The sequence below is a fragment of the Myotis nattereri genome (assembly GCF_964212035.1).
Source record: "Myotis nattereri genome assembly, chromosome: 13".
Lineage (NCBI taxonomy): Eukaryota > Metazoa > Chordata > Mammalia > Chiroptera > Vespertilionidae > Myotis > Myotis nattereri.
This window is the reverse complement of record NC_138088.1, coordinates 35,430,223-35,457,481: the sequence shown is the minus strand read 5'-3', so window position 1 is coordinate 35,457,481 and position 27,259 is coordinate 35,430,223. Positions and strand designations below refer to the sequence as shown.

The 27,259-nt window shown below is 43.2% G+C and overlaps 1 protein-coding gene across 1 annotated transcript in view; it reads left to right on the top strand.

Annotated features, from left to right (window-relative positions):
* Positions 1–2,999: 2,999 nt before the first annotated feature.
* Positions 3,000–27,259, top strand: part of PANK1 (pantothenate kinase 1) — a gene marked incomplete at its 5' end in the record, with an annotated part of 50,041 nt that continues 25,781 nt past the window's right edge. The window contains one exon of the mRNA XM_081104308.1: positions 3,000–3,711. Coding sequence (XP_080960434.1) covers positions 3,000–3,711 — 712 coding nt within the window. The remainder of the gene's footprint in view (positions 3,712–27,259) is intronic.

Sequence of the window (27,259 nt, the reverse complement as noted above, 5' to 3'; positions counted from 1 at the left end):
TAATTTGTCATCCTTGGGTGTGGTGGGCAAATGGCACTAATTGGATTTCTGTTATCTGTCTCCTGGAGTAGGGTGATTTAAGCTATTCACCCTCTAGTTGGGGAGGAGAAGTGCAAACCATTTCGTCCTGTGTCCTTGTTTTAGGGAAGATAGGATTTACTAGGTGGCTGCAAACTGCTTTTTAGGTATTAGTTTTAGCTTCCCCATTCCACTGGTCCTGGAATTTTCCTAGCTTCTTACTACTCTATAAGAAGATAACCTAGGTGTTTTTCTGTCTTCAAATATGATAAGGTCAGGGAAGCAGAGATAATTAGAAGATTTAGGATTTAGCCCTAGCTTTGCTCTTAATAACCTCAGCTACCTCTCTGTGGCTCAGTTTCCTTATCTGAAAAGAAAGATTGGATGGACGGTTGTAGGAGGCTGGAACAGCATTAGGTGGTAGGCCAGTGGGATCAGACCATTCCTGGGTCAGCAACCTCGGTACTTGAGTTCTGGCTAGGAAAGAATTCAGTGCCAAGACCCAAACTATAAAACATTTATTTGGTAAATCACAGAAGTAGAAAAAGTAATTCCTAGAAGAAACAGGCTTAGGAAACAAGTTATAGAGTTAAAGGGAGGGCCCTTAGAGCTAGGGAGTGAGGAAGCTAATGGTAAGGAGCCTGGGGAGACGCGACAAGGACAGAAAAGGTTCAGGTTGCTCTCGGGAGTGAGAGCGCACATGGTCCATGTCCTACAGGTTTTAAAGGTGGAGATTTTGGGGAAGATTCCAGCGGAAGGTGTCAATAGAATAGTCAGCCTTTTTCCAGGTGTGTCCTTTCAGGGTTGTGGTCTCCACTGATTGGCTGGCTGACACCTGGGCATGGGGTCATTATTCAAAGCAGTTGGTCCTGAGGTCAGCTGTGGCTGGTTTTGCTTTTCTGGGCCTGGAGCAGAAATACAACTGAGGCCTAGATGTTATCTCTAGGGAGGAAAGGTCAGGGGGTCCAAACTGCTGGGGGAGGAAAGGTCACCCTGGGGGTGAGGTCCCACTTTACAATTGTCCTTTGCTAGGCACCCAGGTGACCGTCTATACCTGGCCCGCCATCCTTGCTCTGCTCCTGTCTGTCTAGCTGCCTACCTCAGGACCCGAGCGCTCAGGTGGGTTCTAAGTGTCTGCTTCTAGGTAAGGTTCTGCTGAAGGCATTTCCAATCTGGCTGCTGCTGAGTGCAGGGAAGCCTCTGACTCCTCCATGGACTAAGTACAAATAATGGAGAACATCACACACAATACACCACACAATACATATGGCTGCGAGCATGGTTTGCTCCGGTTGTTTGAAATGAAGGGTGAACTAATAATAACAATGAAATTAGAATAATGACCTTGAAACCAGACAACTAATGGGTCTGGGCTGCCTGTCACTACTTAAGCCAATTAAGCAGACAGGGTTGGATCATATGTAAGGTTTTTGCTTTTGTTTTGTTTTTTAATATATTTTTATTGATTCCGGAGAAGAAGGGAGAGGGAAATAGAAACATCAATGATGAGAGAGAATCATTGACCGGATGCCTCCTGCATGCCCCCTTCTGGGAACTGAGCCCACAACTCGGGCATGTGCCCTTGACCAGAATCGAACCCAGGACTCTTGAGTTCACAGGCCAACGCTCTATCCACTGAGCCAAACCGGCTAGGGCCATATGTGAGGTTTTATTACAATAATGGCAGCCAATTTGGGAGAGCAACAGGTCATCCACAAAAACCTACTCTGCATCCCCTACCCCCAATAAACCAACTGCTTATATTGGGTAGAAAGACAAGGATTACATGGGGAAGTAGGCAAAAGGAATAAGAATGAGTATGCAAAAGTAATAAAAACGGGTAAAATGGTTACAAATTATAGGTAATGTGGGCTGGAGGGTTGCAAAGAGTGGGTGCCTCTGGGACTCCATTGTTTTGGTAACAAGGTTGTTAATCTCTCCCTAATGATAGGCATTTCTTGGATGAGAATGGAAGGCATTCCAAGGTTAGGTCCCAGGGTGTACAACTCCCAGCCAGATGAAAATATGCTTTCTTTAATCAGAACAAAACAATCACGGTTAACAGAGCATGTTTAATATTTCTTATAACTATAGCTACTCTCTGCTATTCCATTTCTGCCCCTAACAATCTCTTTTGAGCACTTACTGTGTGACAGACTGTACCAGGTACGTTCAGGTAGATTCAAATGCTGAGGCCTCCGGGATTACACAACTTTGGGAAGATCCTCACCATCCAAATTTGTCCTGCCTACTGAGCATGCCCAGTCCTGTTTCCTATGGCCAGGTGTGTTAACTTTAGCAATTGATTGTCTTGGGCTTGCTTCGTTGGCTAAGTTGAAATTTGAGCCCAGTTTTGACTCCAAAGTTTCTGGTGTCGACCACCACTTGATGCTGACGCTATCCCACCTCATTAAAACACAGGCAACTCCTTCACGCCACAAACAGCACGACATTGTCTCTTGAAGTCCTTTCTGGGTGAGGAAAGTGCTTTTTATAGCCGGGGCTGCTTCTGTTTACTCGGGCTCTTCCAGCACTGGTTAATCCTGCCTACAGCTGTGCCCTTCACTGTCCTTACACTGTATTCCTAGGTTTCCTCCCCGCAAAAGACAACTCCACGAGACCACGTGGTGCCCGTGTCTGCGCCCGCACTCCCCACCCGCTCCAAATCAGCCTACCTTTCTAAAAATAATCCCTTCTCCCCCCTCCCCTCAGGCCTGTGAGCAGTTGGATCACTTAAACACAAACACACTCACAAACGTTTCAGGGAGGAGGGAACAACGTGAATGACCTTGCGAAGGTATCTAGCCCACAGGCGAGAGGAGTAGCAAACCTGAAACCTCTACAGATACCAGTATTTAACGTCTTCCCCGTGCAGTCCTCCGGAAGCTGCGCGCCTCGCTCAGTCTCTCCTCGGCTCTCTTCGCTGCACAAAGCCCAACCCGCCTATCCCTTCTTTGAAGACCCGGAGAACTTCAGTCCCCATGTTGAGAGTCGTCGGTGGCGGCGGCGGCGGCGGCGGGCAGGACTGGGCATGCTCAGTAGCGGGGACAGGTCTGGGAAGTGAGGAAGCCGCGTTTGAAGTCGCAGGGCCCCGGGATCCGGAGGAGGCGGGCTGCGGGGGCCCCAGCTGGGGTGGCGCTGGGATCCCCGATTCCGCTCCCGGGGAGAGCATGCTTCAGGCCGGCGCCGCAGAGCCCGCGCGCGGGGGGCAGGACGCGGAGGAGCTGGGGGAGAGGGTGGGAGGAGGGGAGGAGCACCCAGCTCGCCATCCCCCGGCGCCGGCTCTGCGGCTGCTGAATCGGAAGCCGCAGGGAGGATCCGGGGAAATAAAGACGCCCGAGAATGACCTCCAGCGAGGCCGCCTGAGGCGGGGCCCGCGCGCCGCCCCGCCAGCCTCTGCCATGGACGCTCACAGCGGGCAATCTGAGCGCTCGGCCCTGCACGCCCCGGGAGCCCCCGCGGGCGCCGGCAATGCTGCGGCGAACGGGCTGCTGCACAACGGCTTCCACCCGCCGGCCGTCCAGCCGTCGCGTCTCTGCAGCCGGGGGCCTGCGGGCGGCGGCGATGCGGCGCCCTCGCGCCTCCCGCTCCTGCCCGAGCTCCAGCCGCAGCCGCCGCCCCCTCAGCACGACTCCCCGGCCAAGAAATGCCGCCTCCGGAGGAGGACGGACTCCGGGAAGAAGAACCGGCCTCGTAAGTCCGCTGGGCCGGGGGCGCCGGCGGGAGGCAGAAGGCAGCGCGCGGGGCCAGGCACCCGGGAACGCCAGGGCGCGCGCCCCGTGCGCTCCAGCGCCCGGCGTCGGGGGTGGGGGTCGGGGGCACTGATCGGAGGGACGCCCCGAACTGATTTTTTTCCCCTAGGAGCGCTGAGTACTAAAGCTCGCTGTCTGAACCCGAGCCTTGCCTGCTTCCACCTGTAGAATGGGCCGATTGGACACGGAGCCTCGGGTGCTCCTTGGTCGCGGCTCTGTGGAAGGCAAAGGCACTGCTTGGCTTTCTGATTTGTCGGTGGAAAATTGCATGCGTGCGGACCTTTGATGGGGTCTGGGAGCAAGGGTAGAACTAGAAGGGCTGTCGGAGCTCCCCTTTGCCTTATCGGAGCTCGTCTGGCTGGGTTTGGCGCTCCAGCAGCCAGCTTGCCCTTTGAATCGTAAAGTAGCAGCCAGCACCTTGGGTCCATTGGTGAGCTCGAGAGCTGGAGGCGTGGAGTTTGACAACCCTCCAAATCACAGCCTATTAAACGCTGTTTTTTTCGCAGCCAATGAAAGGACCTGTTGGGCCAGACACACCCACTGATACCATGTGGGCCGGAACTATGTGGGCCAATGAGGATTGGAGGTGGATTTTTTTTTTTTTCGGTAGTGGAAACTGGAGTTGAGGGTTTCTAATGCTAATATACAGCGCAGAAAGCTGTAACGCACTATTTCACAATCTAAAGCTTGTAGATGTAATGTTAGTTTGCAGAGTACCTTCCCAGCAGGGCGTTCTGGGATGTAAATTTGTGGGTCGAGTTTAGAACTGGTTTTTCCTATCTGAGCCGAACCTCATTCAACTAGTTACATCTTTCTGGGTGTCTTTAATGAAGCTTAAAAATGGCAAAAAACAAAGTAAGTAAGATGCATGCTAAAAAGTGATTGCATTAAAACATGCACCTTTTGCATATAGGTATTCTGTTATAGGGACATTGCTAGATAAGTTTTGGATTTTTCTGTAAAAGCTTAATATTTGGCTAACATCTTCAGTTTGTTTCTCTCTGTTGATCCATTTAGACTCTTAGCTTTCTTGCATTCAATTAAAGTCTCCGAGATTTTGCAAAGTATTTTAACCTGACTGTGGGACGTGGTGGCTCTGATATTGTGTTTTGTAGGTCAGAAATATTTAGGTTGAAAGTTAGATCTTGTCTGGAACTTTGAAGCCACACAGCATATTTGGCCGTGGTTGTAAGACATTGAGCACCTGAATTTATATTTTCTTTATTTTATTTTTTTATTTTTTTGAGACTTTTTAGAAAATGATTATTTATGGACTAAATATTGATTACTTTTGTCTTATTAACCTGTTTTATGTTTTTGGAAACTACATTTTAGTTATTTCTCTCATCCACATTAGCAAATAGTATGAGAGTTTGCAATGTGAATAGCTAAAATATAATGAAGAACTGTACTGAGTTTTTGTTTAGTATTGCTAGCTTGAATGGTCTATGTTTGAGGATATAACACTTCTTAAAATAATTTTGAGGAATTGAAAATACACTCTTAATGGCTTGGAGACAAAGTAAAAATAACTTTGCCTTAACTTGTACTTGCAAACCCACAGGAATTATTTTAGAATACAAGAAAATACAACATTATGTCTGTGCTTTGTGTCGAAAAGTAAAGTGGTTTGTATTTTTTACAAAAATAAGCATTTTAGTTTATTTTAAGCTTAGCAACCGTATTTACTTACAAACTGTTAAAGGATTCATCAAAATTAACTTTATTCTCCTACCATGCTTTCTTTTCTCAGATTTGAACAAGCATTTCAGAGACAAATTTTACATGTTCAGAGTCACATAAGCTGTGTTCACCACCAAAATTTCTTAGTTAAAACTAGGCTTAATTTAATATCTTCACACATTGCCTGTAAACATTCAGGGATCTTCTTATAAAAATACTGCTCAAACAGTTGATATTTAGGTACTCTATGATAACTCTACTGAGAGTTAAGCATGTCTCTATTTTTTGTGTCTGATAGATTTTCTGTGAGCAATTATTACAAAGAGTATTTAAGAGTGTGTTAGTGGTGGAAGCACCAAAGCTGGACAAGTAATTTCTACTTACCAGCTTACAACATCAGACACCTACTTCTGTCTGAACAACTGTATGTTAGGACAGTCAGATGATCACTTCTCAGGCAGGCACCTGGAATGCATGTGTGGGAAGCTGTGTTTCTATTTGGTAATATTTTGAGTTGAATATGATAGCACATTCAAATGCCTAATGTTTAAAAATAATAAATGGAACAAAATAAACAGGTTAGTAGTTTTCAATGATTTACAAAATTTAAATCTGAGCCCTCAGTGCAGGGACTGTTCACAATCTTTTTTCTTTTTTTTTTTTAATATATTTTATTGATATTTTACAGAGAGGAAGGTAGAGAGATAGAGTTAGAAACATCGATGAAAGAGAAACATCGATCAGCTGCCTCCTGCACATCTCCCACTGGGGATGTGCCCGCAACCCAGGTACATGCCCTTGACCGGAATCGAACCTGGGACCTTTCAGTCCGCAGGTCGACGCTCTATCCACTGAGCCAAACCGGTTTTGGCATGTTCACAATCTTATAATCTAAAAATCAGACCAGTGGCAGATTGATTTCAATAAACCAGGAAGGGAGAATATTATTCGCTGTCTTCACCTAAAGGACCATCACCTCACCCTACATTGTTCTTGCAAAGCTTTTCCAAAACTGCTTCCTCAATCTTCCTTGGCTACTTTACCTGCCTCTGCTACTTAGCAGCTGTGTGGCCTCAGGTAACTAGCACTCATCCTGAAATGCTGGGCGTGGCTAGGTGATCTCCAAGCGTTGTTTCTTGTACCTTCAAAAATACCATGATACTTTTTGCCCCAGCTGGTTTGGCTCAGTGGATAGAGCCTTGGCCTGTGGACTAAAGGGTCCCAGGTTTGATTCCAGTCAAGGGTACATGCCTGGGTTGCGGGCTCCATCCCCAGTAGGGGTGTTGCAGGAGGCATCCGATCAATGATCCTCTCTCATCATTGATGTTTTTTATCTCTCTCTCCCTCTCCCTCCCTCTCCATCTCCTTTCCTGTGTGATGTCACACAGGAAAAGGTGTAAGTGGCATCGCCACCTCATTGAGGTAGTTTCCATCTCTGCCATAGACTTTGGCAAAGTCCTTCACTAGAGTTTCCATATGGTGTCAATAGGGAGATTCCTTGGGTCTGCTGGGTGCTCTGATTATTTGAAAGTTATATATAAATAGCACCTTATGGAGGCAGCTCACCTCCCAAATATTTTGAAATGAATGATACATAGTCCTAATAAGATGCAACAAGTGCCTGATGTCCCATTGTAAATGGTGTAGTCATTTGAACCCCAGAGGGCTTGAGTTTGAATTGCTTCCGGGAGCTAGTAATTTAACTTCTGTGCTTCAGTTTTAGTATTGGTAGGATAGAGATCATCATACTACTTCATTGGGTTGATGTGAGGATTGAATATGAAGAACTTAGATTCCTGCTTGATACATAGCAGTCATTCAGTAAATGCCAGCTGTCTTCACCATACAGAACACTGTCTACCATTAATCCATAGGACAAGAAAACTGAGCTGACAGACAACCTCAGACTGACTTTCTTAGTTTTAACAAAAAGGCCTTGCCCTGGCCGGTTTGCTCACTGGTTGGAGCGTTGGCCCTCAAACCGAAGGACTATGGGTTTGGTTCCTGGACAAAGGCATGTACCTGGGTTGCAGGCTCCATGCCCCTGCTCTGGTTGGGACGTATGTGGGAGGTAAACAATCGATGTGTCTTTCTCACATCAATGTTTCTCTTTTTCCTCTTCCCGCCTTCCCTTCCACTCTCTAAAAATCAATGAAAAAAATAATCCTCTGCTGGAAGATTAAAACAAAACAAAAAAAAGGCCTAGGATAAAAAAGACCACAAAGTTGTTTGATTAGGTGTAACACTTGTAGTCCATAATTGCCTTATTTTGCCTTCCCCCTCCAATTAGATAATACAAAAATATACCCCCAAAGCAGGAAAAAGTACCCACGGTCCCATCATTCAAAGAAAACATCAGCTTAAAATGTGCCATATCTGAAAGGTAGTACTAAAATGACATTTGGAATTCTCTTTTTAGCATTAAAACGTCATTTTTAACGATGTTATTGTTTTCTCAATAGTCCATTATATGAGTATATCATAATTTGCTTAGTTTGTCGCGTAACTTTAGGCTGCAGCTCGGGTCTGGCATGACTAGTGCTGCAGCACCACTTTTGTACATAACTTTTCTACCCAATAAGTTATTTTCGATAAAATTGGTTGATATGTGTGTACTTTTTGGAGGAGGAACAGAAATGGCACAAAGTAGTATATAGATGTTGCCTTGAAATCCTGGATATTTTAGACCCCAAGGACAGTGCTAGATAAGCCCCACTGGAGGACAGAGGAAAGCATTGTAAAAGAGAGAACGGTTTGAGTCACTGAACACTATGCTACAGAAAGACAAGTATTTGAGCATCAACAGGAGGCAGGAGGATGTGAGCTGCCTTCCTCCTTCCCAGGGCATTGGAACAGGCTGGAGTAAGTGCTGGATCAGTGTGGTGGCTTCCCGGAGGGGAAGTTCTGACTTCTCAGATCATCTAGGTAAACACTAGCAGAAAATAGGTGAGAGTTCATTGTGTACAAACAAATAAACCCAGATCCGTAACAGTTTTAGTGAGCCACCATTGTGAGAATACAAGGCTTCAATTTTCTAAATTTCGGGACATTTAGCTTTGGCCCTTGGGCTTTCCACTACCTCAGAATCTGGCTAATTAGAAAAAGCAGGATAAAAGATATATTGGTAGAATTTTTTTGGTTGAATCTGCATCTAGTGTGGATACATGCGTATTAAAAAAAAAATCAGTAATTCTAGATGGATGGGAAGCTTTGTAATTTAAAACAAAAGGGCAAAATGGCAAGCAGGAGCCTACTCCAGCGTTGCTACCTTCTGGGATATGGTCAGATTCCCAAGTTTGTCAGTGAAGTTTGTCCAGTGCACATTTGAACTGAAGATTAAGAATGTAAGGCTCAAGCAGCCACCATCAAAGTGGTTGGGTCAGGTATCAGGATCTGGTGGACGTATGAATACGACTTTTCCCCAAAAGATCAGTAAGCGGATTTCAACATTAATACAAAGCATATTTTGTTTGGCATAGTAATCAAAGATGGAAAGAGTGATGTTAATTTTTAACATGTGGGACATTAAATTAAGCAAGTCAATAAAACAAAATCCATCATGGTTTTAGAGACAAAATTAGTAGGGAAACAAAGGAGTACTGGTTTTAATTGACAGGTTTTTGGTTTTCTTTTGTGTGTGTGTGATAGCATGCCTTTTAATTGAGTCTGTGTGTTTTAATACTGACCAATTACCATGAAAATAAAAATAAATCAAGGTTTGACTTCTGTTATATTTAATTACACGTGCTTTAGCTTTCATTTGTAAGCTGGTATTCACCCTGGGATGACAGCATTCTGAATCAGATATGGAAACTGTTCAATGTACCCAGTGTGGTTCGCAGAATTTCTAAGTAGACCTTTTCTCTAGATCATGCAGGTGTCAAGCTCGGTATCTCATTACTCAATTGATGACATCTTTGGATGCTTAGAGTTGGCTAATCATGTGCATGCACGTGTGTGTGTCTGTGTTTTTCCTTGGAAAGAAGTAGATGATTCAAAGGGTCAGGGAAATTTTATTTTTAGAGGCCGTTACATCAAAATGATCTGGACCTCTACAGATGTGTTTATAGTTTGGAAAGAGGATGGAAGAACTTATGACAATAGTGGGTACCTACAGTAGTCACGTTGATTGAGTAATTCGAGTAGCTTTTATTGAGCAACAACTATGTGCCTATTGTTTTGTATGTGTTTTTACAAAAATACGCACTGACCACTCCCACTCTTCATATGACAGATGGGGAAGGGGAGGCTCAGAGAAGTGAAGAAACCTGCCCTAACCCTGTAGTTAGTGAATCAAAATTCAAACCCAAGTCTAACTCCATTGCCAGCTAGCTGACATTCTTTTCTGCCACAATAAGCCTATTGTGTATTTATGTCAGGGTGGGGGGTGGGGGTGAAAGAAGTATGTTCTGTAAAACTTTCAGAAAAGTTAAGTGTGTGCAATTTTTACACCTTTGGCAAAAAGCTCATCTATGTGCTTGTAGAAGTAACAGCATCAGACACTCCCAACAAACGCCCTGTGAGATAGGTATTGCTGTAGATTGAATGTGTGTGTCCCCAAATCCATAGAGTGACGTCCTGACCACAGGTGGTGGTATTAAGAGGTAGGGCCTTTAGGAGGTGATTATTAGGTCATGATGTTTGAACCTTATGATTGGGATTAGTGTCCTTGTAAAAGAGACCTCGGAGAGCTAGCCAACCCTTTCTGCCATGTGAGGTTGCAGCAAAAAGACAGCAATAAAGGAAGTGGGCCCTAACCAGACACCGAATCTGCCAGCACCTGATCTTGGACTCCAGAACCGTGAGAAATAATTTGATGTAGATGCGCTCCCAGCGTGTGGCATTTCTGTTAGCGCTGCCCGATGGAGTAAGACAGGTGCTATGGCGATCCTCCTTCACAGGTGAAGGAACTGAGGGAGGGCCCACATACTCTGGGTAAAACCATCTAAGTCCAGATTTTGACCCTGTTGGGCCACTGGACCACTCCGGATACTCGTGGGTTTCAAAGAAGTGTGGACAGTTTCTGGGGTGGAGCCTTCTAGACCTTGGGAGCCATCAGATCCTCATTTTACTAATAAGTGTGAAATTCTTAACTTCTTAGAAGCTTGCTTTGAATAGAGATAATGGTGCTTATTTTTTTTTGTTTAATCAGTTGTGAGGACCAATTGTAGTAAACATAAATAAAGTGTACAGTAGAATGCCTGGACCCTGGTACGTGCTTAGTAAAAAATATTTTACTATTAATACTAGCTACTATTAATAAAGGGCATTTAATATTAATATTAATGCTGTTAGGCACAGAGGCTTTTAAACTTTCTGAAACCTCAGGATTTCTGTGAACTCATCTTGTTCCAACTGAGAATCTTTTGGGAACTGGGTTTCAGGGTATGCTCCAACTTGAGCTGACATCACCTGAATGGAAGCTCCCCTAATTCCCTCTGACATTTCTAGGACACCCGACCTGTGTCACAAGTCTTGACCTCATTGTCACTTTCATAGATTTCCTCATATCAACTGGTGAGACGGAGTATGGTGTACCCTGCGGGAGAGTGCTGTTGGTGACATTTTGTTGTTATTGTTTTCAAAAATATATTTTTATTGATCTCAGAGAGGAAGGGAGAGAGATAGAAACATCAATGATTTACTGATGGGCTGACTCCTGCACACTCCCTACTGGGGATCCAGCTTGCAACCCGGACATGTGCCCTAACTGGGAATCAAACCATGACCTCCTCGTTCATAGGTCAATGGATACTCAACCACTGGGCCACACAGGCTGGGCTGATGCTGGCAATTTTGTAAGAATGTGTCATTTACTGCTAATCTAGTTTCAGGAGAAAGTTCCTTTTATTTTTTTCCTTCAATGTTTTTAAAAATATATATATATTTTATTTATTTTTCACAGAGAGGAAGGGAAAGGGACAAAGAGTTAGAAACATCGATGAGAGAGCAACATCGATCAGCTGCCTCCTGCACACCCCCCACTGGAGATGTGCCTGAAACCAAGGTACATGCCCTTGACCGGAATCGAACCCAGGACCCTTCAGTCCGAAGGCTGACACTCTATCCACTGAGTCAAACCAGTCAGGGCCTAAGAAAGTTCCTTTTTTTAAAAAGTTATCTCAGGCCTTGAAGGAGTCAGATATGCATGCACAAAAGATATGAAAAGGATTAGGAGAGTGAGCACTTTTCCTTTATAAATTCAGCTTTTAGCTGCATAAATTGAACAAGGCTTCAGAATTCAAAACTGCTGCATTCAGTTCTTGGAACTTCATTTTAACCCCAGCCCAGCAAACTTTCTTCTGGTAAATGAGAGGATGGGTATTTCTCCGCACCTGTTGCCTTTGAAACCAGCCTGTGAACTCTTTGGTATGCCTGACCTTGACCCTATGCTGAACCTGAGGCCGCAGGGACTTTAGATAGCAGCTCAGGACAGTCTGGACCTTCCTGAATCTCTGTGACCTGTGACCAGACTGGGCAGTGCCAGTTACTAGGAACCTCCTGGGGCTCCTGGACAAACAACTCCTGTGTAGCCTGAAGTAGGCTGTCCAGGAGTGACAGAGGCAGGGACGGACTTAGTTAAGTTCAAGCTCTGTATGTGTAAGCAGTGTGGTGAGACTTCCAGCAAAGCACAAGCACTCAGTAAGGGTTAGCTGTTATTATGGGTGTTGGTGTTAGATGTCTTTCCTTATATTAAGTCAAAATCTGCCTCCCCATAACTTTGACCTGTGTTCCTTGACAAGACAGTATAGCATATGTCTTCTACGTGATGCTCATTAGATTTTTAAAGACAGTCATTTTATCTTGGCTGTTTCTTGGGGTCCTCCCCTCTGAAGGACCAAGACCCAAACCTTCATCTGCCAGATTTGATCATCCATGAGATTCAGAGCAGGTTGTATTAGGTTGCCAGAAAGTATTAAAGCTTTAGACTGGAGGGTGGCTTTGTGGGGTTGTCATAAAGGGATCAGGCAAGTGTTGATCTAGAGTGGCCTTGAACACTGAGATTTAATAATCCCTATGGGTCCCACAGGGACAAACTAGTTGTTTTTGTTTTGTTTTTTCCTTTGGTCCAGGCACTGTGCTCAACTCTGGATGACATACTCCGTTTCATGTGGTTCTAAGCTGGAGTGCAGCCTGAAGCCAGTTGCCTGGCTTGATTTCAATCTAATACTGTGGTAGTTCCGTGTCACTATTCTGTGGGTATTTGAGCCAGAGGACTGGAACCTAGTTGAGGCTGCTTACTATTAACACTTGCCCAACTGCCTATGTTCGATGAAAAATATCTAAAGAGGTGCTATATATTTAGGGGGAGGAAGGTAATATCAGTTTGGCCAAGGAGATAATCACATCTTACCTTTTAAGGAAGGTTCTTACTATGAGGAAGTGGCCCAAATGTGATTTATTCTTTGGGGTGACCACATATTTCTAAAGAGTGGTGGTGGTCGGGGGGGGGGGGGGGAGGGGGGCGTACCACAGGAGTCCCAGCAGTATGCTAGAGTTGACTCCTACAGGCTCTGGGAGCTGGTTGTATGCATTAACTCCTAACTCTGCATTCAATGTCCTTGTGTTAGTAGCTTGAAAATGGCCATCGTGGGAGTATTTACACAATGAAAACTGGCAAACGCTGAAAATCAGGGCTTTATTTTCAGAGAGCCAGTTGTTAAACATTTACCGGCACACCACTGACTAGGATTCAGGTCACATGTCACTCAAGAGAAAAGTCCCTGAGAGCATCAGTAATACAAACTGAATTATTAAAGCATTTGAGGCAGAGGATGGGAAGAACAGGTCAGCAGGGCCTCTCCTAAGTAGGACAATGCCAGAAGACGAGCTAGTTTGGGAGCCTTATTCTCAGGAAAGTATTCTACAAGTATCTGTGGGCCTTCTATGGTATAAGGGTAGACTTTGGAGTCACATTGTTATCCGCACCCCATTTTCCCTCTTAAATTACTACCTCACATATAGTTGGACTCAGTGCTGAATTACCCAGTAAGCTGAATAAGCAGGGGTTAGTGCACCAGCGATGTGCACCAGCAGGGGGACCAAGGAAAGTAGAAAAAATGAATATACTACATGTCTTCATGTCTTTATGATAGATACAGATATAGAGATATAGATATTATAGATATAGATATGCATGCAGTGAAGTATTGACCAAAGGAAAATAATAACTTTGGACTTCTTTATCCTTATTTTATGATTCACTGTTTTCATTTTGAGTGACTTGGAATATTTTGAGTTTCGCGTTCATGACTTATGGTTTGGGAACACCAACATTTTTTTTTCTTTAACTAGGAGAAAATCTCTGGCCCCACTGGAGACTGGCACCTTTCTAATGTATTTATTGCTGCAGAAATGGCAGGGTGGAGTTGCCAGAATAGCTTTATTTCATGATTCTGACTAGGGCGGGCAGGTTGAAATTTGTCCTAGCCAAGAGGGAAAGGCACTTGGAATGTTTGTTTCCATAAACAAAATTTGTGAGGTAAAAAAAAGGGACTTTTCCCTTTATACCCATTTGAATTTTATTCCAAAGGTAAACTGCTGCTTCATTTGTCCTCTCACTGTCCTAAAGGAGTATTTGGAGAATGTTGAGATTTAAATAGTCTTTTTATTTAGGAAAATTTCAAAATTATTTAAAAAACCAGAGTGTAAAGTATAATTAACTGCTAATTACTCATCACTCAGCTTCTATCATTATCAACTCATGTTCAATCTTATTTTATCTATTATAAGAAAACTTTCCCCTCCCAAACTAAGTGCTGTTGAAGCAAATCTCAGATATCAGATCATTTCAGTGGTAAATGTTTTCACATGTATCTCTAAAAGATAAGAACGCTTTTAAAAATCCTCACCAAGGATATTTTCCCATTGATTTTCAGAGAGAGTGGAAAGGAAGGTGGGGAGAGAGAAACATCAGTGTGAGACCGATCAAGGCCAGGTACATGCCTTTGACTGGAATCAAACTGCCAACCCTTCTGTGCATAGGCTGACACTGTGACAACGGAGTCATGCAGGCCAGGGCAAGAACTCTAAAAAACCCAACTGTACTCTGTTACTTGCTAAAAAGAAGTTAACAATTTATTATGCCGAGTTGAGAGACTATATATAGTATTTTATGATGCACAATAGATAAGTTCACGTATCTAACCACGGTGCATATTGTTACACTAGTGGCCCGTTGCATGAAGATTCGAGCAATAGGCCTTCCTTCCCCTGGCTGCCGGCACCGGTTTTCCTCCAGCACCCGGGACCCAGGCCTTTGGTCCGGCCGCAGCAGCGAGGCTTGGCTTCTCCCCTGGCGACCCAGGCCCCCAGCCCCTCCTTGAGCGGAGCCCAGGGCCAGCGGGAAACTTGGCTTCCTCCGTCGCCGGGAGCAACCCAAGTCTCCTGCTTGCTCCAGCTCTGTGACCGCCGCCATCTTCAGTCATCTTCAGTCTTCGCTCCGTGCCTACGTATGCAAATTAACTGCCATCTTTGTTGGGTTGATTTGCATAGTCACTCTGATGGGCTGGTGGGTGTGGTGGAGTGATGGTTAATTTGCATGTTTCTCTTACAGGATTCTGTTTGATAGGTAGATGATAATCTAATAATGTGTTGCCTGTGAGGATTCATTTGTTTGCCAGTACCTGTTACTATTTTTTATGATTGATTTTTAACCATTTTTTTCTTAGGCTGCGATTAGAAACCTTATTCTTGGTGCTAAATAGTAGGCTGCTAGAGAAAGGTGCTTTGCTCAGCCGATGTGGCTCAGTGGTTGAGCGTCGTCCTATGAACCAGGAGGTCACAGTTTGATTCCCGGTCAGGGCACATGCCTGGGTTGTAGACTCGATCTCTAGTAGGAGATGTGCAGGAGGTAGCAGAGTGATTCTCTCTTATCATTGATGTTTCCATCTCTCCCTCTCCCTGCCTCTCTCTGAAGTCAACTTAAAAAATAGTGCTTTGGTATCACTCCAAATCGCTGGACTAGAATGATTAGTATCCCTTCTGTAGTTTCTGGTTTGAGATTGAGAGATTAGGAACAGTATTAAAAGAATTCTAGCCCTCTCCTTTCCTCTGAAGTCATTATGTACAGTATAGAATTTCTAAGGGGTCCAAATAATATATTTAAAATTGTTCTTTGAAAATATTTTTGTCTGTTTAAAAGCTGTAATTAAAAAGCATGCGGAGTCCATCTAACTAATGTTTGAGTGGGTTTGTTAACCTCTCTGAGCCTTAGTTTCTTCATCTGTAAAATGGGTATAATAATAGTGCCTGTCCTCCTCATTGGGTTATGAGAATTAAGTTAAATATTGGTTGTAAAGCACAGCACCTGGCATACAGTAAGCCCTTAATGTTAGTAGGTACAATGCTGCTGTTGGGTTAACTTATTATAGACATTGGAATAAGCTTTTGAATTTTTATAAACAGGCCATTTATTGGCAAGTTTGTAGCTCCGAAGTCGTTTAAAAAGTTTGGCCCGTGCATATATGTCCACACAAAATTGCATAAGCCAGTACACCACTTCAGCCCACGTGTACCAAACTCGGTTACATTGAGGCCATGCTTAGGCATATTTGCTTGGCAAATGCTCTCACTCTGGCTTAGGTCAGTTACGTAATAACAAATAAATGGGTAACCTGTCAAGTCCTGGTAATGCTGTTCTTAGATTTTTAACACTTATTATAAGGTGTAGATGCTTTTAGTCTTATTTTTATATCTATTACAAGCAAAGTGAACAGTTGTTAGATATTTTTAGTATTCGGCTTTTTTGTGAAACATTTTCAGCGAGTCTTTTCAAGCGACGGAATCAGTTTTGATTCAAGAAATCCCTGAGACTGCAAGCAAAGCTGTTTGAAAATCAGTTAGGATGTGCGCCTCCTCTCTGTGAAGCAGGCTTTCCCCCGTCCCAACCCCCGCCCCCCCCCCCCCCCACTGTGCCATCCACACAAAGTCCAGAAGCACATGGGATGCTGAAGTTTATGAAACTGCAGCTGTTTTCCAGTGACAGTTTTCCAGCCTTTATGTTCATCAAAACTGCATCGTTCTCACTAACTTTACATTCAATGTGCTATTTTTTGTAAACCAAACCTTGCAAATAAGATTCTTTCTATTGCTTTCGTATGTGAGGTCCAGAGTTAAGATGTAATAGAACAAAAAAAGTGCCAATGCCAAAGAGTTTGAAAAATCTCACCTTAATGATATAGAAGGGCACTATGCCCCCAAACTAAATGGCATCAGATAAATAAAATGTTAAAGTTCATTTGTACACTTTAACGTTTTAACCTCATTTCTCAATGAGATTTTACATCTAGCTGTGCCTCTGATAAAGATTGTTATCGTAAAAAAACAATTTATTACTAATTACAGTGATCATCACTTCTGGTAACTTGCCAGCAATAACCCAGAGGCCAACTGAGATCCTGGAAGGAAGTGAACACTTCTGAACAACCAAAATCAGTGTTGCAGAGTAGATAACATTGGAGATACTCGTGTGTTTTACACCTGGAGTACTTCCTGTGCTCTCTCTGAGTCTCTGTGACTCTTACCACAATCACACTTCTAACAGACTTGATTGTTCTGGTTCCTCTGCATTCATTGCAGGTTCGGGACAGACATGCTGCAGGAAAACCGACCGGCAGCAGCAAGAAATGAACAGTCCAATAGCAGGACATAGAAAGCTGTAATAAAGACAAAAGAATACTTAAACCATAGCAACCTGGGAAGCAGAGGTTTCTGAGGACAACAGTATATAGTAGGCACACTAACGAATTCTTATATGACCCGGAGTCATCAGCAAGAGCTACAGTTTTTTTTTTAAGAATGTGGGAAAGATTTTAGAAAGATTTTTTTCTAAAACTATTATAATTGGGCATTTATATTTTAAGTGTTATCTATAAAATGAAGACCAGAGCTGTGCATATGTATAAAATCTGCTTTATTGAGATATAACATTTAAAGTGTACAGTTCAGTGTTTTCAGCATGTCAAGTGCAATCATCGGCATAATTTTATTTTTTAATTCAGTTATTTTTAATTAAAATTGACATACAGTGTTATGCCGAAACCGGTTTGGCTCAGTGGATAGAGTGTCAGCCTGCGGACTGAAAGGTCCCGGGTTCGATTCCGGTTAAGGGCATGTACCTGGGTTGCGGGCACTTCCCCAGTGGGGGATGTGCAGGAGGCAGCTGACCGATGTTTCTCTCTCATCGATGTTTCTAACTTTCTATCTCTCTCCCTTCCTCTCTGTAAAAAATCAATAAAATATATTAAAAAAAAATAAAAAATAAAACCAGTAACATTTAAAAAATAAAATAAAAATAAAATAAAATTGACATACAGTGTTATATTAATTTTAGGTGTACAACATAGTGTTTCAGCATTTATATGCCTTACAAAGTGGCCACTACCATAAGTCCAGCAACCATCCATCCACATATAGTTATAGTTACTAGAGGCCTGATGCACGAAATTCATGTAAGAGTAGGCCTTCTTTCCCCACAGCTGCCAGCACTGGCTTCCCTCTGGCACCCAGGCCCCGGGCTTCCCTTGCAGCCCCGGCTTCATCTGGAAGGTCATCCAGTCTAATTAGCATATTACTCTTTTATTATTATAGAATTAAGACTCTTCCCTATACCGTACCTTACAACTGTAGAACACTTCGTCACCCCAAAAAAACTTACTAGCAGTCACGCTCCTTTCCCCCCCTACAACTTCAAAACCTAGGCAACCGCTAATCTTTCTCTCTCCATAGGTTGGCCTATTGTAGACATTTCATATAAATGCAATTTATAATAGCAACCTTCCCAGTGGCCCCGACCTTAATCACACCACCTTCTTCAGCAGAGATAGAGTCCCTGGACTAAAGAAGATAGTCCTTTGTGGTTGGCTCCTTTCACTTAGCTTAGTGTTTTCAAGGTCCATCATGTCTCAATTATATCAGTATTTTGTTCCTATTTATTTCCAAATAATATTTCATTGTATGGTGATATCACATGTGACTTACGCATTGCTTGATGGACTTCCACTTTTTGCTATTATGAGTAATGCTTCCATGGACTTTCGCATACCAGTTTTTGTGTGGACATGTGTTTTTAGTTCTCCTGGGTATATACCTAAGAGTGGACTTACAGATACTGAACTAACTTATGTTTAACCTCTTGCAGAACTGCCAGACTGTTTTCCAAAGTGACTGCACTATTTTATTTTCCCACAAGAGGTGTAGGAGGGTTCCACTTTCTCCACATCCTAACCCAACACTTGTTGTTTTCCATTTTTTTAGATTATAGCCATCCTGGTGGGTTTGAAGTGGTATCTTATTGTGGTTTATATGTGTTTCCCTAAAAGCTCTTACGCCTCTCCAACACTGACATCCTGTGATTTTAAACGTTTTTTGGGTTTGAATGTCATCTCCAGTTAAATAAGATCCTTGAATGGCTAGGAAGTGTCAGGTTTTACTTCGTTATCGTTACTGTGCTTATGGGGGAACCCTGCATAGAGCTGCCATTGGTAAATATTAAAGGATTGCTTTAATTAAGTCGTGTCCGGCACTAGGACAATGTGAGTTTCACTCAGCAGAGTTTGCCCCCCTTTCCAGACTGTTCTTGATTAACAGTAAGTCCTTGCAGCCTAGAATGTAAGTGCCAACAGGGCAGGTGCATTGCCACCTCCCCAACTCCGTGCCACAGTGCCTCACACTGTCTAGGAACAAAATACAGATCTGTTCAGTGAGTCTGTGGATGCATAAGCACGTAGTTGTTCTCGGATTACTTGGCGAGGGTGCTTGTGACCTCTTTATTTCAGTTTGCATTGCAGGTGAGCATTTGGCACATCCTTCCTCCATCCCCACTCAGCTCAACTTTAGAGATTTGCCAGATGTAAACGGTTGAGCTAAAATAAACGAACAAACTCTATTTCCAGTAGACCTGTTGTTCTCCCTGGTGGTGCCGACTAGCAGTGCTGTTCTCTCCATAATTAGCCACTCTCTGGTGTTAAATTGTCAGGAGCATCCCTGAAGTCAATAAGCATGCTCTGGTGGCTTGTCAGGACAGCAAGCTAAACCTCTTGGTGATTTAAACTGGGATTTGTTTAAGCAAGTAATGAGATTACCATCCTGAGCCACAAGGAGGGGCAGTGGATGGTTGGAGGAGCCATTCTGGGCAGAAGCTGTGATCAGCTCTGGTTGCTGAAACAGTTTCATTGGAGATAGTCACACAGGTGCACTCATGCCCCTTGGCACATGTCTGCATAGTGAAACCTGTGGAATCTTCTTTAGTCCAGGGACTCTATTTCTGCTGAAGAAGGTGGTGTGATTAAGGTCAGGGCCACTGGGAAGGTTGCTGTTCACCTTCCCTTGCCTCTAGATTCTGTAGGACAGGCTGCTGCGTGGTGGAAAAAAGGGATGATGACCATAAATGTCTGCAGTTGTTTTTTTCCTGTCTCCTCAGCCTGAGAACGTTACTTTGGCATGGCAAACACATTTCATCTGCGGTTTGCTTCCTCTCCTTAAGTCCTGGAGCAGAAACATAGGGCTGACTGTAGGGACAATGGGGAGAAAATGAGTTCGCTGGTCACTAGAGTGACACCCCTCTTTCTACTGGGTGGCAGGGAGAGGCCCCAGGACCTTGGGAAAGTATATTTCACGGAGCTGCTCATGAACTTGAGGAAGAAAACCAAGGAAACGAATTTTTAACTCCGGGGATTTGACATTTTGGATCCTCTCAGCTCCAGCTCCATCTTGCCCTGCTTCCTCCTGGTCCAGCTGCAAGCTGAGAATGCATTTACTGGTGCCACCAGAATGGTGCCCTGCAAGAGTTTTTTTATTTATCTATTTTTTTCTTTCTCAAATCTTAACCTTGAAAAACCAGAGAAAGTAACGTAACTTTTATGTTGGTGTTTCTCTCTGTATCAAGACCAACCACATGGTTTGTAAATCAAAGAATGTCTGCCTGCCTGACCTAAATACATGAGTGCTGTTCCCAGAGCTAACTTCTTTCTTACTCTCTCTCTCTTTTTTTAATTTATTGGGGTACATGTTTCAAATGTACAATTCAATGAAACATCATCCGCACACTGCAGTGTGTGCCCATCAACCCAAGCAAAGTCTCTTTCCGTCCCCATTTTCCCATCTTCGCCCACCTCCACCTGCCCCACCCCTCCTTTCCCTCTGGCTATCACCACACTGTTGTCTGTGTCTGTGTGGTGGATGAGGGATGGATACATGGATATATATATCTTCTAATCCCTTTACCTTCTTTCATACAGTCCCCTAAGCCCCCTCCCTCCCTTCTGACAATTGTCAGTCTGTTCCATGTATTCATGCCTCTGTTTCTACTTTGTCAGTTTATTTTGTTCGTTAGAGTCTACATAGAAGTGAGGGAGCTAAATTCTTTTAAAAAAAATATATTTTATTGATTTTTTGACAGCGAGGAAGGGAGAGGGATAGACTAGAGAGTTAGAAACATCGATGAGAGAGGAACATCAGCTGCCTCCTGCACCCCCCCCACTGGGGACATGCCCGCAACCAAGGTACATGCCCTTGACCAGAATCGAACCCGGGACCCTTGAGTCCCCAGGCCGATGCTCTATCCACTGAGTCAAACCGGTCAGGGCATGGGAGCTAAATTCTTTATGGGGGAATGCCCGGTTACCTTTAAAACAGGAGCCACTGGGAGAGAGGAGCGCGGTGACAGAATTTAATTAATACGAGATGGATGATAACTGTATCATCCACTCAAAAGCTGTATTTAAAATTGGAAAAGCACCTGCAGTACTCATGTAATAAATTGTCCATAAGTAATTTTATTAACAAGCAATTAGATGTGTTCAAGGCCCTCATGGGAACAGGAATGTCTACCGGGCCATTACTGTGCCTGGCCCTCGGCTGCCAGCCGGAGTCCCTTAAAGTTACTAGCAAGGACAGCTCATTCAGACTCCCGATTTCTCACTTTTAATTTGTGGTCCGGCTGTTTAAATACTCATTTTGATTCCACTGGAACGGTGGTTTTGAACTTGACCAGTGAGAGTTACAGAGGCCCCCCAATGAAAACGTTTTCTTCAGTTGGACTGTTTCAGAATATGCAGGCGTGGGCGGGGACTTGTATTTTAACAATACTAAAAGTAAAGTTGGGTTAAGGAAATACAACAGGAGACAAACCATAAAGATTCAGTTCAAATTGCAAATGCAAAGTAAACTCTGGTATGGCATCCTGTTTCTTCTAACCTGGGTTTGGTTGTGGAGCAAACTGGAAGAGGCCAGCTTTCATGAGCCCCAGGCACTTTTGCCTTCAGGAACCCCTTCCATAAAAAGTAAATAAAAATATTTTACTACTATGTTAGTATAAAGATTAATGCATTGATATGGTATAGTACAATGTTTTGGGGTTTTTTTTTAGCTGAATTTTCCCCCCTGATTTTAAAAGAAATTAAAATGTTTGTGCTTGTTAAAAAACACCACAGGTCCTAGGCACTGAGCCCATTGTGCTCACAGGCAGTTCGGGACTGCATGGTGAAGGTGAGGAAACCCAGACTTCAGGCCTGGTGGCTGATGTGATGATATTTCTTGCCTCAGAAGTCCTGAAAGCAGCCCTCACTATTCTTCTTCTGGAATGTGAGCATCTGGTCAGCCCTTTTGTTCCCACCTGTGTGGGTGAGAGGGCAAGGCTGTGTCAGTGAGAGAAGGGCTACTGCCATGCGGGCATGTGGTCTTTCCCGCAGTGATCCTTTCCTGAAAACATATCTTTGTCCCTTTAAGTGTATTTTAAAATGCTACATTCAACAGAAGGGTTTTTCCCTGACAATAGTATACTAGTATGTAGGTGGATAAATCAGGCCTCTCCCATCCTACATTCCTACCTGAGACCTGGTCATGTCAGCTGCCTAACTGGCTAAACAACTCTGCTCATGGGTGGCAGACTTTCCTTTTCTTCCTTTCTCTCCCTTCCTTCCTTCTTTCCTTCCTTCCTTCCTTCCTTCCTTCCTTCCTTCCTTCCTTCCAGATTTTAAAATTGATTTTTAGAGAGAGTGAGAGAGGAAGAAAAGGGAGAGCGAAACATTGATGTGAGAGTGAAACATTGAGCTTCCTGAACGTCTCCTACCGGGGCTTGAGCATGCAACCAGGAATCAAACCTGAAACCTTTCAGTGCATGGGACCATGCTCAACCAACTGAGCCACAATGGCCAGGCCCCACCCCCCCCACCCCCCCTTTTTAAAAAACAACAACAGAACTTTTATGTTATTGATTGAAAGCCATCTTATGGTATGTACGATGTCTTATATAGTTGATCTCAGCTTGTTCATACTGAATTCAGTGAGTTGTATTTGGGTTTTCATTTACTGCTGTTGCCATTGGTTTGTTTTCTTTTAGGATCAAGGTGGGCACTTGAATATAAAATCTTACTTTTAATTCCTTCTCTAGCACTTTTTTCTTGGATTCTTGGTTTTTGCATGATTATCCCTACAATGGAACCATCGGCCTAAGATAAGTCCTCCTACTCCAACATCACATGATATTCTAATTCTACCTTCTTCTTCCCAGCACCCTGAGGATAAGTACAGACCTCTTGCCCCGCCCTGCCCTTCCTTATCATTCTTTTTTAAAAAAATATATTTTATTGATTTTTTTACAGAGAGGAAGGGAGAGGGATAGTGAGTCAGAAACATTGATGAAAGAGAAACATCAATCAGCTGCCTCCTGCACACCCCCTGCTGGGGATGTGCCCACAACCAAGGTACATGCCCTTGACTGGAATCGAACCTGGGACCCTTCAGTCTGCAGGCTGACACTCCATCCACTGAGCCAAACCGGTTTTCCTTGTCATTCTTGATGCTTGTGTCTAAGGAATAGCAGGTTTGATGTGGTTAGGGTCTTGCCTGAGAATGGAAGGAAATGGTGAGGTGGGAATGCTGGCTTGCTCTTTTCCATGGGCAGGGCCAGAAATCAGCTATCTGCTCATAGAAGCCAAGTTAACACAATTACTTTTTCTTTTGCCTCATTGCAGAGAAATTTTTTTATTAAGAATTCTAAAATAACTGATTATGAAGATTAAATGTATTGATTGTAAAAATTTGGAAAGCATCATCAGAAAAGCCAGAAGAGAAAAAGTCACCCTAATTCATGATACAGAGATAACGGCTATTAACATTTTGCCTAAAGTTTCCTGTATTTTCTTTTTAATTTTTATACAAAATTGTAGTCATATGAAATGTACAATTTAATCACCTGACCTGTTCACTTAATAATACATAATGAACATTCTCACGTCATTAAGTGCCATCCTGCAAAATGGATAATCATTTATTTAACCTTCCCTTTATTTTGGGACAACAAATTAGTTTTCTCATTATTACCAAACCTTTAATGATTTTTTTAAGGTAAATTTTTGAATGCATGCATAATTATTTACTTAGTGTAAAGTGGAACTAAATGTATTAGGGTATAGCAATCTGGAGCATTTAAATATATATTTTCAAATAGCCCATGGAAAGGCTACAGGAGTTTACATTGCCATCAGTACTCTGTTAAGTGCTTGAATCCTTGTACCCTGGCCAACACTGATATTGCCATGTGACTAAAATTCAAACTAAAGAAATTTGGGATGCATTAATTTGATAGAAACCAAGACTCAAGTTTCTCTGCACTGAGTATTTAATGTTTAGCATATTGGTCTGTGTGCAATAAGTATGGGTTTCCTTACAGTGTTATAGAAACCCTTTTATTACATTTTACATTTACCACTTTTTTCAAGGTCCTTGTGTTACCAGTGAGATGAAGAGGCCTCAATTCTTGTCTTCTTGAGGGAAAGATTTCAACGAAGAGAGGAAGTGTGAAAAAGCAAACAAGAATTTCTTCACTGCATTAAAAATATACTTAGGACAAGGAAACAAGGAAGGGCTTAACACAGAAGGAGCAACAGGAGAGCCCAGGCTGGGCTGCCTTGGCTCACTGGGAAGTCAGAGAGAAGGAGGCCTTGGAGACAGGTTCGGAGGGTTAGCATGGGACGACCTGCCGCTGCCCATTGCTCCCCTGGTTGCAAGTCTCCTGGGATCCCTTAGAGGTCAGGGGATGTTCTCAATTAACAATCAACAAGCAACTCAACTCTGACTAGCCTTGCAAAATGGGGGATATTGGCTCATGAAACTGAAAATGGACTCTGTAGATACCTAGTGTGACTGATCTTAGGCAAGTCCTTGATCTTTCTAAGCCTTACTTTTCTTAATCTGTAAACAGGATAGTCCAGTTCTTAAAGTTAAATATGGCTATGAATATATTTGCAAAGAATTACATTATACTATCAACCAAAAGTAGGCGTAGTGAAGGGAAGGAGAACCACAAATTTTTAAAGAAACACAATCATATCACACAACAGAATCTAAGTTAACAAGGTCGGGTTTTTTGTTTGTTTTTAACTTTTAGCGGTCCTTAGGCGGCTGCAACGTAACTAGCATTTATGTAGTGCAAAAATATCTCCGAGATGCTTTAAAGGTCTTTTTTTTTTGTTGGTAACACAATCCTCAGACATCTTTCCCACCTATTAGTGTGCTGGACAAATCTATTTACAAATAGTGGGAAAAGCAATTCAGTCCTGCTACCCCCTACTCAGAAGGAATTATGGCAGAAATAAATGACATCTCGGTGGACCCTCGAGAGGTCTGTTAAATTGTGACAACAGCTGGTTGCTGAGTCACATCAGTGCCCAAAGGAGTTGATCTTGAGCACTCAGTGCCTAATTTATATACAGGAAGAAATATTGGTGTTAGGGGCCTTCACCTCACCAGGAGCACCTCTTAAAGCTTTGTGGCTGGTTGTTCAAGGGGAGGTAGATTTTCTAATGCCAGGCTCCCTTAGCTCTTTAAAATTGCTTCTTTGGTAGAAAAACTTTTCCTCATTTTTGCTATTGGCGTTCACTCTGTAACCTTTGAAACTTATTGCAGGAAACATAAGTGTCCCACAGAGACTATTCCAGTGTTCTGAAAAGGTCTTTAAGAAATAGGCTTTGTTTTAAAGCCACCGACTACCAATAAACCCTTTTATTATTTTCACCACAATATTTGGAATACAGATTCATTTCAAGGTTTTAATGACTACCAGATTGCCAGTCTTGGAGGATTGTGTCGAGAGACATTTTTAGACAAAAAAAAAAATGCAGCAGGACCTACATACCTTTTTGTTAGCGCTCAGCTACCACATGTTTATCAGCAATACTGGCAGTCCCTGGGTCTGGTCTGCAGGAGAGGAGGGAAGGTTTCAGGGAAAAGAAAGCAGGCAAGATTCTGATGGAAGATGTATTAGTCTGGATCACTCTGCAGTGATGAATAACCTCCAAATGTCGGTGGCTTAAAACAGCAAAGGTTTGTCTCATTCACAAAGGTTTGCCCATTGAGAGGTGGCTGGGGGCTCCATTCTGACTCACTATTGCTGTTATAAAATGGCCAGGAGTTACAGCCTGCCCCATGGACATGAAGGAAGAGAACCAGAAGTATTTGGCCAGCAGCACTAGGGACTGCCACAGCTTGTGTTTCTGATGGCTAGATATTTGGCTCGCTCTCCCGCCTGCAAGTGAGATACGGTCATCCCCTCCACAAAGGAAACAACCCTGAAGTCCTTCCCAGTCACAGTGTCTGCATGATGCACAGCAGGCTCTAAATTAGGGGGTGATACAAAGTCATTTTGACATCAGCTCGGATCTAGAAACTTCTGAACTAAAAGAGGCAAGTTACCTGCTTTTCACCACCCCCATACATTGTATATTAATGTATTAATAGTTGGTTGGGCGTTGTCTCATGCACCAAAGGGTTGCTGGTTCGATTCCCAGTCAAGGCATATGCCCTGTTTGCAGGCTCGATCCCCGGGGGGGGTCATGTAAGAGGCGGCCGATTGGTGTTTCTCTTCCTCCCTCCCTCCCTCTCCTTTCCTCTCTCTCTCTAAAAAATAAATAAAAATATTTTTTAGAAAAGGAAATAGGCTTCTTAACTATTTCACTATGCTTTATTTCCATATGCCCAGCGCTCTGTTCTTGGCATCATCCTTATATTCACTGTGTGCCTTTGTGTTGTGCTCTCAGCCTCTCTTTATTGACTTGGTCAGTGATACTTTGAACCTGTCAGGCTCAGGTGGGAAAGCCACACAACTAGTGTCTTTCCCCCAGAGCTATTCTAATGGAAAGAATTAACTAAGGAGCCATAACCTTAACTGCATGTTTAGTTGGGGACACCTTAACGCTTTCAGAGTGCTAAGAGTAAGTGTGATAGTCATTTTCTTTCTCCCAGCCTCACCCTAAAGCTAAGTGCTAAGTGAGCTTTTCACTCAGAGGCTTTCTCAGTTTTATTGAGGCTTTCTCACTTTTATTGTTTACATGTTGGGGAAGAGGAGCAGCTGCTTTTTTCCAGCCTTACAAGTCTGACGTGATGGATTCTGTTCCCTTTCCTTTTTGTTTGTAAACCAGTTGGTTACTTTCTGAGCCCATCTCTCGCTCTTGTTTTGGTTACCCCTTTTAAAATTCAGCCAACAGGCCCTGATGGGTGTGGCCTTAGTTGGTTAGAGTGTCATCCCTTGCACCCAAAGGTGGTAGGTTCAATTCTCGGTCAGGGCACCTACCCAGGTAGCAGGTTTGATCTCAAGTTGGGGCGTGTGCAAGAGGCAATCAATTGATGTTTCTCCGTCTTCTCTCTTCCTCTCTTTGCAATCAATAAAACAAAAATTAAAGCTGAATGATATTCTAAAAACAAAGAAAGCTCAGCCAACAGTAGCCAATAGTCACCAACACTTGCTACGAATATTTGCTCTTGAACCTCTTACACGAGATCTAATTATTTAGGTATATATATCTGCT